The 11,807-nt window shown below is 44.5% G+C and overlaps 1 protein-coding gene across 2 annotated transcripts; it reads right to left on the bottom strand.

The window, feature by feature from the left end:
• Positions 1-960: 960 nt before the first annotated feature.
• On the bottom strand, positions 961-5,147 carry PNRC2 (proline rich nuclear receptor coactivator 2). 2 transcript variants are annotated; one of them, XM_026517057.4, is made up of 3 exons: positions 5,003-5,147; positions 3,310-3,515; positions 961-3,032 (listed from the first exon to the last, which is right to left on the bottom strand). In XM_026517057.4, the coding sequence occupies exon 3, from the start codon at positions 3,012-3,014 to the stop codon at positions 2,595-2,597; it is 420 nt and encodes a 139-aa protein (XP_026372842.1). In that variant the 5' UTR covers positions 3,015-3,032; positions 3,310-3,515; positions 5,003-5,147; the 3' UTR covers positions 961-2,594. The 2 variants fall into 2 exon arrangements, with proteins under 2 accessions (XP_026372842.1, XP_026372841.1); XM_026517056.4 differs by lacking the exon at positions 5,003-5,147 and adding an exon at positions 4,403-4,627.
• Between the last annotated feature and the right edge of the window lie 6,660 nt (positions 5,148-11,807).

Below are 11,807 nucleotides of genomic sequence, written 5' to 3'. Positions count from 1 at the left end.
CAAATTTTTTTAAAAAATTAAAATTCTAACACTGACTGAAGGTTCACACTATGGCTTACTTCAGCCTTAGAGGATAGGTTGGTTCTCTTTAGTAACTTTGGTTCTCACAAGTACAATAGTTTGGGAAATTCCTGTAGGCTAGCCAAAACTGTTAGTAACCTCTCTGAGGAATGAGATGTTGATCTGGTCGTTAATCTTTTAAGTTATCCCTACCTATTGAAAACTTTATGGTTAAAAACCTTTTGTACTCCCATCCTCAAGTCTGAACACTTTGACCACTTGAGGCAATCCCAAACCAGAAACCTAATACATACTGTGTAAGTCCAAAACTAACACACCTGGGCTGCGAATTGTAAATCCAGTGAAATTCCAGTGCAGTTACAGAAAAGACAGTCCTTGGCATTGTTTATAGACCTTACACTGGGAATAGAACAGGAGAAAATGAAGACTCGGGTTTTGATTTTCTCCAGTTATTTCCTGTGGTTTGCATGGTCAAGTAACAGCCTGGCCGAGAGGTTCACCACCTGTTGAACTAGTTGAAGCTAACCCTCTCACTTGGAACCTCTTAGCAAGTGCTCCCCCAAGCCCCCTGGTGGAAATTATGCTTTTATATATAACATACAAACACAAGGGTTCTTGTCAATTTGAGGAATTCTTTTTTCTATAAACCTCGATCACCTTAGAATGTAGAGAAAGGAGAGAGAGGCAGGTAATTAAACCTGCTTTATTTGACTTGATAGTGAATCAGAAGTTTAGTTTTTTCCAAAGTATTCTGTGGCCTTTTCCTGATAAACCTGCTGCGTGTGGGGGGATCGTAATATGTGTTCATCAGTCAGCACATTGGTTGCCTCTTAAAAACCAACAGTCCTTCCATTTATCAGTTGGGTTAATTATGTGCATTCTAAGAATAAATATTAAAGATAATCATAACAATTTTTTATAAAAATACAAATAAGCCACTGGGGGGGAAGAAGCAATTTTATTTTTTAATTTCATGCTTGAAATTCACATATGTACATTAAGTACTATGCAAACTTGAATTTGGAATAGCATTATTTGACTTGAGCAATATTACCTCATCTACATTTACTTGGAGAAATACAACTTGGCCATTCTGCTTTAAAATGCCAAAAAGCTGCCAAATTAGAATAGGGCACTTAAAATCAAATTTTAAATTGACTCTCCCACACACATTTGTAATTTACTGTTGGGTTAGCTGTTGTATTTAGGTAAAACATGTTATCAAGGTACTATGCAAGAAATTACATTTTTTGCATAAATGGTCCCTGGGTTGCACAGGACTAGTAACAAAAAATATATATACTGACATACACTAAACTATATTCGTTATAGATTACAAAAGTTATTGAAAGCCAAAATGAATCTTAAGGTTGGAGGGACCCTTTAATAGTTAATCTTTGGGCTTAAGGAAGAAAAATTAAAACAGTCCCATACTGCATTTCACATCTCTTAAAAATAGGAAGTGTTTTAGCAGCTTAAAACCTTTACAGTTATATAAAACTTATTACACTAGGATTTACTTTGAAATATAGTTTACAACCAGATCAATTATACATACACTGGCACTTTAGCACAAGGGCAAACTTTAAAAACAAATTATTTTGGACCTTTAAAATCAGGCCATAGTATAAAAACAGAGTCCATGGTCTTACATTCAGCAAATTCATACTAAAATATTCTATTTTGTAGGATAAATGCCAACAAAGCTTTACATATGCTACAAATTGATTACATATATTTACATGGCTCTTCCTTAGGTACTTAAAACTTTCACATTATACAGCTCCCCCCATTTTTTAAGCTTTATGGGGAATGATTTGAGACCAGATCACTGTCAGAATAGCTTATGCAGTGCTATAATACAAAAATGTATTTTGAAAGCTACTCAGTGACCACCAAATACTGTTTCTGTAAAAAAATGGTTTTGGTGCATTAGTTGGCAGACACCCACTGCATGAAAGGAACGGCCGTTGCGGCATAGGGTCTCATTCTAAATTAGATAGCCTCTAGTGCCCTTTCCACGTTCATCAGCATACAGTTTACTAAAATGCAACTATTCTCTAAGAAAAATTCACATTTTCTTTTTGGCAGTGCATCAGGTTGTTGGCATATTACTGGTTTGGGTGTTTCTAGGACTTGCAACTGTCAAATATTTACTTTTCAATCCTTCTATGTCTTTTAACTGGATGCTTATAATCAGATGGACTAGCTTTCAAAAAGTAAATCTGATCCATGAATGATAGTCTTAAATTAGTATTTTTGCCCAACAAACAATAGGTAAAGCTGATTACCATTCCCCAAATCTAAATCTGACAGGTTTCATTTAAGAGTTACTCAATCGAGAACACACTATCAAGTACAATTATCAATAATTTAGTTCATTTTAAGTTGCACTGATACTACCATTACATCACAGTGCACACAACATGTAAAACAGGTAAGATGAAGTCTAATTATATTTTCTACATTAATTAGCAGTTTTACAAATAGATTAATTCCCTAGTGAATTTGGTCTGAAACAACTGACAGCTACCCTTAAATATAACTAAATTTAAACAGTATTTTATCTTACTTTATACCTGTACTTTAAGTAAGGTTTTAAGCTGAAATGTCATTATTTCCTTATCAGAAGGATTAAAGGAAACTGGAACCCAGTGGCTTGGTGGTTTAGGAAGAACACTTGGTGATGGTGGCTCACTAAACTTGGCTCCAGCGTAGTTCTGATTAGTCTGAGACTTAAAAAGTAAGCTAGGACTTGATAAGCTAGAGTTCCAGTTTTGATTATTTGGAAAATTTTTGTTCTTCCCCCCATTTTGCATGGCCTGCCGTGCAGCTGCTGATGACGTGTAAGTATGTCCTCTTTCTTTTTTCTTATGAACAATCTTCATTTGGGAATTCTGATCCTTGGTCTTCTGTCTATTAAGCTGTTGCTGGTTCTTACTAACGTTTCTTGATTGAGGGGCTGGAATGTTATACCTCTCTCCGCCACCCATCTTCAGCTTCTTTGTCACCTACAAGTAAATGGAAATAAAATACTGAGCAAAATCCCAGTAAGAAAAGCTCAAAACTTTAAGGTTCTGTAGCCCCAACTTGCAACTCCAGAAATCATTTTGAAAAGACTCAAAACTACTTATTCAACTGCTTTAAAACTTCACTGTATGTTCACACTTCATTATATGCACAGCCTTTATGACCTTCTTAAAAAAGCTTATCTGCAAATTGGAATAATCACTTTCAAAATAAAGACAACTGGTTTAGGATGTTTGCCCCGTAACATGAACTTCATACCTTTCAGTCTGCTTTTCGGATTGCAGGATTTCCACTACCTGTCCCCTTCCTTGCTGCCAAGCCCAGGATAATAGATGTTGCTTTCTGCCGGATCCTTTACTTTGTCTCAATACAGAAGTTTTCATGGGCCGATCTGCTGAGTTCAGCCTAGGAGCTGAGGCCAACATCTGAGTCTCCTCAGCACACAAGTTTGAGAGAAGTCCTAGCTAGAAAAGTAAAGATTACTTCATTACTTCAATTCAAAAAACACGGGGAAAAGGGAGTTTATATTTACTACAGAAATACAGTTAAGAATGACTGCTTCCTGAACTAAGAAAATAATCTTGTAACTGTCATCATTTAAGAACTTCTCAGCCTTGCGATCCGGGAACTGGGGAATTTGGGGACGGGGGTTTGCAAGTGCCACAACGAGTTATGTTATTTTCCCGAGGGAACCACAACGAGTTATGTTATTTTCCCGAGGGACGTTTTCAGACTCTCACACGGATTTTGTCACCAAAATGTTCAAACAGGGAACCATTAGCTTTTACAGCCATGCCAAGAAGCTGGCTTAAAATTAGTTTCCTGAAGAAACCACATTTTTTTAAATCTTCCAATCTTGCGACACATCACGTATCGTTTTTCAAAAAGCCTCCTCTCCCAACACGTCTACGTCATGAAAAGTGTCTCCTTTAGTTATGAACTCTCGACTCCTCCCCATTTTGAAGTTTTCACAGGCCATAACCTAAGCCGATTTTCCGTCTAAAATATACCAGAAAATGCCTCCTTAGAGGGAGCATTAAACATTCCAGGCTTCATTTACTATCCCAAGAAACCCGTTTACCAAACAAACAAGCCCTCTGCTTTTCGGAAGGGTAAGGGCCTTGCAGACTTATTTTAACAGCCCTTGAGTCATCCACCGCGCGAGCCCAGAAAGCTCGAGTCTTCCGACGGGGCCTGCTTCCGAGCGGCTCACCGTTCTCGAGCCCGGCCCGGGGCCCGATGTTCCCTGGCCGCCCGCACCCGACCCGGTTTCCGGATCTCGCCTCCTTCCCCCAACAATGGGGAGTGCGGCCGCCAATATGGCCGCGCCCGCGGCGCCGCCGCCACTCACCGACTTCAAGCTCGGACGGCGGCGGCGGCGGGTCCTGTTCGGCGTCGAAGCCCCCCTCCCCTTCCAGGGAGAGACGAGGCACGGAAAGAACAAAGCCCACGGGCACCGATGAACTAGCTGCTGACCACCTCAGCGTCCCGACTCGACCTCCTCCTTCCGCCTCTACCAACAAAATGGAGGTGGCGACGAGCGCCGAAGCGGGGCCGGGAGGCACGGCGGCCAATCAACACACGCCGACGCGCCGCCCGGCCAATGATACGCGCGCCACCGCCTGTTGCTGGGGCCGGCCGGGGTGAGGGAGGCGAGCTTGTGGCCCAGGGTTTGAAATCCTCCCCGAGAGGAGCATGTCGGGAACAACTGCTGCGGCCCCAGCGGCCGCCCGCCGGTCCGGGGACCCGCCGGTCCGGGGACGCGCCCGCCCCGCTGTCCCCAACCCCGCGGGATACGGCGGCGCCCGCGACCCCCGGGGCTCGTCCTGCCGGCGCGCGCTCGCCGCTCGGGAAGGGGCGACAGCCGCCTTCCGGTGACCAGCTTCAGCCTGGGCGCCCGGCGCGCGGGCCCTGAGACCCCGACTGGTCCCCAGCCCCCTGGGGGCATTACCGGAGCGGCCTGGGTTCCCGAGGTGGGTTCGCTGGGCCGCGTGACCAGTTTTTACAGCGGGAAGATCCTCAACAAAGTTGCCTCTCGAGGCCTGATTCCTGCGCACTTTGCGCCTGACGCTCCTCCCATTCTCCTTGGTCACAAGAACTTTGCAGCCCCCAAAGCTTGTGGTTCCCCTGCGGTTTCCGCTTGTGTCCCGCACCCCAGCCTCGAAACTTTCCGAAGTGGGCTCCCCTGTGAAGGCGTTTCCCACACATGCGCGGATCAAGTCGGTCAGTTCTCCCTTTGTGTTCCCACTGGTACTTAACTTCAGTTAGAGCCCTTCATCGTCCCGCCTGGTAACTGCTGGTGTCCGTACCTGTCACACACACACCCCTTCCCCACCACCACCACACCCTCGAGGGGCGAGGCCGGGTTTTATTTTTCTGAACACAGTATCTCGTACATTGTAAGTGCGCAAGAAAAGTTTGTTGAGAGAACTGGGCTCCCTTACTCCCTCCCCTTTCTGCCCAGTTTTAAGTGGAAAGGGGAAGTAAAGCTGTAGTTCGTTGGTTATGCCAGCGAGGTGCAGGGAAGAGGGAAAGGGCAACTCCTTCGGGGTGAATGGGTAAGCGGCCTGAAATGAGTGTTTTAAAAGAGAACGCCAAATTCTATGAACATTTGAACACGTTCATGGCAGGATTCATATATACTTTGTAGAGGTCCCACATAATTCGTTTTTTAATCTTCAGTTTTTTGCTACCGTCACCCACCCCCATGTCTTTCTAGCCCTGGACCTTATGTTTTCTTTAAAAAACTTCCTTAAGCTACTGCATTTTAAAAGAGAAGTTTGTTAATCAAATTAATTTGGTAAAATATATAGAAGAGATATTTTTGAGCATGGGGCTTTCTGGTGCTAATCATATTATAGTCAAATAAGATGTGTATAATAAGCACCTGCTAGCTTACTGAAAGTCTATTTCCTAAAAACTCAAGAAGCTGGCTTAGACATCTGGCCAGGTAATAACCAGGCTGTATATAATGAGTTCAAGACTTTAACTTCAGAAAAGACCCTTACTATGAATTTTTTTAATATAATGGTTTGTAAAGTGAACAGTCTGGTTTCAGTCTCAGCACTTTCTTTTTCTAATTCTTTTTTTTTTAAGATTTTATTTATTTATTCAACAGAGATAGAGACAGCCAGTGAGAGAGGGAACACAAGCAGGGGGAGTGGGAGAGGAAGAAGCAGGCTCATAGTGGAAGAGCCTGATGTGGGGCTCGATCCCGTAACGCCGGGATCACGCCCTGAGCCTAAGGCAGACGCCCAACCGCTGTGCCACCCAGGCGCCCCTCTAATTCTTTTTTTAATAGCAAAGATTTATGAAATGCTAAGTGCTTATCACTGCATGTTACATATTCTGTCTCACTGAATACTTACATGAAAGTGTATTTTATATCTCTAAGTGTGTTCTTTTTAATTTTGATTCAATTAGCCAACATATAGTACGTCATTAGTTTCAGATGTAGAGTTCAGTTATTCATCAGCTGTATATAACATCCAGTGCTCATCACATCACGTGCCCTCCTTCATGCCCATCACCCAGTTACCCCATCCCCCACCCACTGCCCCTCCAGCAACTCTCAGCTTGTTTCCCATAGTTAAGAGTGTCTCATGGTTTGTCTCCCTCTCTGATTGCTTCCCATTCAGTTCTCCCTCCCTTTGCCAGTGATCCTCTGTGCTGTTTCTTATATTCCACATATGAGTGAAGCCATATGAAATTGTCTCTGATTGACTTATTTCGCTCAGCATAATAGCCTCCAGTTCCATCCACATCGATGTAAATGGTAAGATTTCATCCTTTTTGATGGCTGAGTAATATTTCAGTGTGTGTGTGTGTTTGTGTGTGTCTATACACATATACCACATCTTCTTATCCATTCATCTGTCAATGGCTATCTGGGCTTTTTCCATAGTTTGGCTATTGTGGACATTGCTGCTATAAACATTGGGGTGCAGGTGCCCCTTCGGATCACTACATTTGTATCTTTGGGGTAAATACCTAGCAGTGCAATTGCTGGGTCATGGGGTACCTCTATTTTTAACTTCTTTGGGAACCTCCATACTGTTTTCCAGAGTGGCTGTACTGCTTGCATTCCCACCAGCAGTGTAAAAGGGTTCCCCTTTCTCCACATCCTTGTCAACATTTTTTGTTTCCTGGCTTGTTCGTTTTAGCCATTCTGACCGGTGTGAGGTGGTATCTCATTGTGGTTTTGATTTGTATTTCCCTGGTGCTGAGTGATGTTGAGCATTCTTTCATGTGTCTGTTGGCCATTTGTATGTCTTCTTTGAAGAAATGTCTGTTCGTGTCTTCTGCCTATTTCTTGACTGGATTATTTGTTTTTTTGGGTGTTGAGTTTGATAAGTTCTTTATAGATCTTGGACACTAGCCCTTTATCTGGTATGTCATTTGCAAATATCTCCTCCCATTCAGTAGGTCTAATTCTTTTTTATTCATATCATTCAAATGTCTTTCAAATTCATCCCCAGAACACTCCCACCCCATCCTCCTTTCTCTCTACTCTCCACCAATTTGATTGTGTTACTATTTATTTATTTATTTATTTATTTATTTATTTATTTATTTATTTATATTTGGGGGGAGGTGGAGGGGCAGAGGGAGAAGGAGAAAGAGAGAATCTTAAGCAGCCTCCACACCCAGTGTGAGCCCCATGCAGGACTCAATCTCACGACCCTGAGATCATGATCTGAGCCAAAATCAGGAGACTGACACTGAACCGACTGAGCCACCCAGGCACCCCTGACTGTGCTACTTTAAAAACAAAACAAAACAAAAAAACACTTCATTGGCTCCAAATTGTATTACAGAATTCAGTTGGCCTCTCTGACCCTTACCTGTGTAAACACAGAGGTAGTATATTGAACACTTACAAACACACACAATGTATTGGATACTTTCTCTGCCTTCCCCTTCCTGTGCTACATTGTTTTTTGCTTATCTGCACAAATTATGGGGTAGGTGCTATTTTGATCTCTACTGTACAGACGAAAAATACGAGGCCCATAAAATTTAAAGCTGAGAGCCACGTGCTAAGACTCCAGAGCCCAGGCTCTGTGTCCCCTGCAGCATTCATATCTGAGTCACCTCTGTCTTCCCCAGTGCTTGAAATGCACTGTGCCCAGAGCAGACACTGAGTGGCTGTTGACGGGACTGCCGGGGCTGCTAAGGCAGGAAGCCTCCATTTCTGGCGGGTCCGAGGCAGGCTGCTCTCAGGAGAGCACAGTTAAAGCCTTTACCATGGCCCAGACTCCCAGCAGCCTCTCGGTATAGCTCCAGCCTCATCTTTCATTAATATTTACCGAGTGCTGGTAACAGCTCTGAACTGGAGAGCGGGAGCCAAAAACATCCCCTGTTCAGGACGTCTGATGAAGCCTCTGCCTATCCCTTGCCAGTCTTTAAAGTTGGTGCCACCAACACAATCCAATTAGTGGCTGTCAGTTCAAATGGGAAAACGGTGCTAGAAAGAAACAGCTCTCAGAGTGTCAATCAGCCACCAGTGCTGGGAGCCAAATGCATAATAAATACGTGGGTGTTTAATACAAAACATTTATTTAACCAAGATTTATCTGGTGCCTTCTTCGAGGCAGGCACTCTGCCAAGCCCTGGGGATACAACAGTGAACGAGGCTCCATCCCAGCCGTAAAAGACTCAAAGGCTCTTCCCTTGACAGTTTATCAGAGAAGAGAGCTGGGTGTCTGGGGAGATTCATTTCCTCAGTTCTTCCCCCTGAGAGTCAAGGACAGACAATGCCAATTGTAAACACAAAAACGAACCTGCTAGCGTTGCTACAGGGTGCGGGTTACGTTGAACCCGGGCTCCCTGGCATGGAGGGGAAAGGAAGGGGATCTGCACACTCGCTGAAATCCTTTCCCAGGAGGATGCATTTTGGATTACATACCAGTGGGAGCCTAAATCAACAGAATCTCTTACGTAAAGTTTACCTACCTAATCTGTAAGTACAAGTGGGCCAAAAAGGTGAATCAGAAAGTCTGGCTTTGCAGGGTTGGCAAGTTGCAGGCTGATACTGGTTGTATTTGAAACCCCAGGAGTGGCAAGGCGGTGAGGCAATCACGCAGGTTTGCCACACCTTTCAAACACGTCTCTAGTCGGACCCGCTGGCTTTCAGGCTGCATCATGTACCTCCCAGTTTGTCTAACTCAAAACAAGCTGGTTTGGTTATTTGTGTTCCTCGGGCTCATATGTGAATTCCGAGTACAACTTTGCTTGCAGGCCCATCAGTTGGTGGCTAATTTCAGTTAGGAGAAGCAAGTTCTTGGAACTCGCCAAGGAAGCAAAGTGGAACACCTGTCTGATGTTTTGATGTGCCCTCGGGCTGGAATCTTGTTGCCAGACTGGTATCAAAACACACACCCCTCCACACCCCGTGAATGTGTTTCCTGGGGAAGCATCTGCTGGCCTTCCCCAGTTGCTCACACGTTCCCGAGCCGTTGCAAACCAGTTCTCAGCCATTACAGCCAATCCAGGATGATCACTAAATGGGGTACAGGAAGTCGATGCTAAATTCCCACACTTCCTGTGACTCTGACCTAGGGCTTCTCAACCTCCGGGACCTTGAAAGCATTCTGATGCATGGACTCCCACCCTGGAATCAGAATCTTTGAGGATGGCTGCTTGGGTGCCCCAATGCCGGCTTAAGGGTGGATTCTGCCACCGGGGTGTAAGGATTATTTTTAACTAAAGGCACTTGAAAAACAGCAGGTGCAGAAGGTCACTCTGACCTCTCCTCCCTTTTTCTTCCTGAAAACAAAAAAGAACATTCCCACGTGAAAGATGTCCTCCTACACCAGGAGAAGAGAAACTTTCTTATCACCAGAGAAGGGGGCGGAGGCCAAGAGAATTCTGTACAAACAGACCTGGTCAAAATAACTCTTACCTTCCTTTAGACTCCCCATATATTTCAGTTACTTTCCCACAATTGTATCTCTTGTTCAACCTCTTATAACAGCAGTTAGGCTTTGCCACATCTTTGGGTCTTCATGTCCTTATCACTTAAAATGTATATGAAATAAATCATGTGCTTTTCTCCTGTTAATGTCTTCTGTCAGTTTAATTCTCAGGCCAGAGACCCTAAGAAGGTAGAAATAAGGTTTTGCTTCACTCACGCAGCTGGCTCCAAAGTCTTACTCTGGTTTCAAACTATTGCTCTGAGTTCTTCTAAGAGGAGTCCCCTGATGTGGGAGTGTGTGTATGACGGGGACCCCCTTGTCCTCTGTAATCCTCAAGGTGGTGATTATACCAAACAACCACCAAAAAGAAAAAAGGAAAAAAAAAAAAAAGAGCACCCAGGGTTACTTTAGATCAGCTTTTTAAAGTGTTCATCAGGGGGCACCTGGGTGGCACAGCGGTTAAGCGTCTGCCTTCGGCTCAGGGCGTGATCCCGGCGTTCTGGGATCAAGCCCCACATCAGGCTCCTCCGCTGGGAGCCTGCTTCTTCCTCTCCCACTCCCCCTGCTTGTGTTCCCTCTCTCGCTGGCTGTCTCTATCTCTGTTGAATAAATAAATAAAATCTTTAAAAAAAAAATAAAGTGTTCATCAGGCAGGTGGACTGCTGGGGTCTCCCTTCAGTTTCCTTACTAGTCTGTTGATCCAAGCTCTCCATTTCTTGGCCCGCTCCAAGGTCTGAGCTCTCAGTACTTCAGGCCAGAAGCTGTGTGAACAGAAAGATGGGCAGCCACCTTGAGAAGAACAACCCAGACAGCCTCTGGCTGGCAGCCCGACTGAGAAGGAAAGGAAATCTGGAACACCCAATACTCACTGAAAAGAAGAGTGGACCATGGGAGCCATCTACTCCTATGTAAGACCATGACTAGCGCTGTCTCCCGACTATTCACACCCATGGCACGAAGAAGAGACACACTATCTTTAGGTATCGTGGAAGGCTCTAAAGAGAATCCAGTGAGGCACGCCTGGGTGGCTCAGTCGTTAAGCGTCTGCCTTCGGCTCAGGGTGTGATCCCGGCGTTCTGGGATCGAGCCCCACATCAGGCTTCCCCACTGGGAGCCTGCTTCTCCCTCTCCCACTCCCCCTGCTTGTGTTCCCTCTCTCGCTGGCTGTGTCTCTCTGTCAAATAAATAAATAAAATCTTCAAAAAAGAAAAGAGAATCCAATGAGATACAAAGCCACTCAAGCTCCCACCATGTTTTCTCAGCTTGACAATCACTGAATTCCTGTAGATATTTTTCTCTTCAGCTGCCTTCTATTGTAGCACCTCACATTTTTAACATATTCCCCATCTACAATAGCAGAGTTTTTTCCCATCCGTTATCTCACTCAATCTTGGCATTAGCGCTACAGGACAGGCATTATTACCCTTCTATAGGGGAAGAAACTGAGGCTCAGAGAGACTTGTTTGGGGTCTGCAACAAAGATCTTTTTTTTTTTTAAGATTTTATTTATTTATTAACAGAGATAGAGACAGCCAGCAAGAGAGGGAACACAAGCAGGGGGAGTGGGAGAGGAAGAAGCGGGCTCCCAGCAGAGGAGCCTGATGTGGGGCTCGATCCCAGAACGCTGGGATCACGCCCTGAGCCGAAGGCAGACGCTTAACGACTGAGCCACCCAAGCGCCCCATGCAACAAAGATCTATCTGAAACATTTTTATTGGCGTTTGTCTTGTTACGTACGTGACATGTATTAACTGTAGAAAAGGCAGGTCAACAACAACCCCAACAACAAAAAATCACTCCGCGTCTTACCTCCCAGAGATAACCACTGTTAAGGTGTTG

This window comes from Ursus arctos, unplaced genomic scaffold, assembly GCF_023065955.2.
Source record: "Ursus arctos isolate Adak ecotype North America unplaced genomic scaffold, UrsArc2.0 scaffold_32, whole genome shotgun sequence".
Taxonomy (NCBI): domain Eukaryota; kingdom Metazoa; phylum Chordata; class Mammalia; order Carnivora; family Ursidae; genus Ursus; species Ursus arctos.
This window is presented reverse-complemented; position numbering and strand designations above follow the sequence as displayed.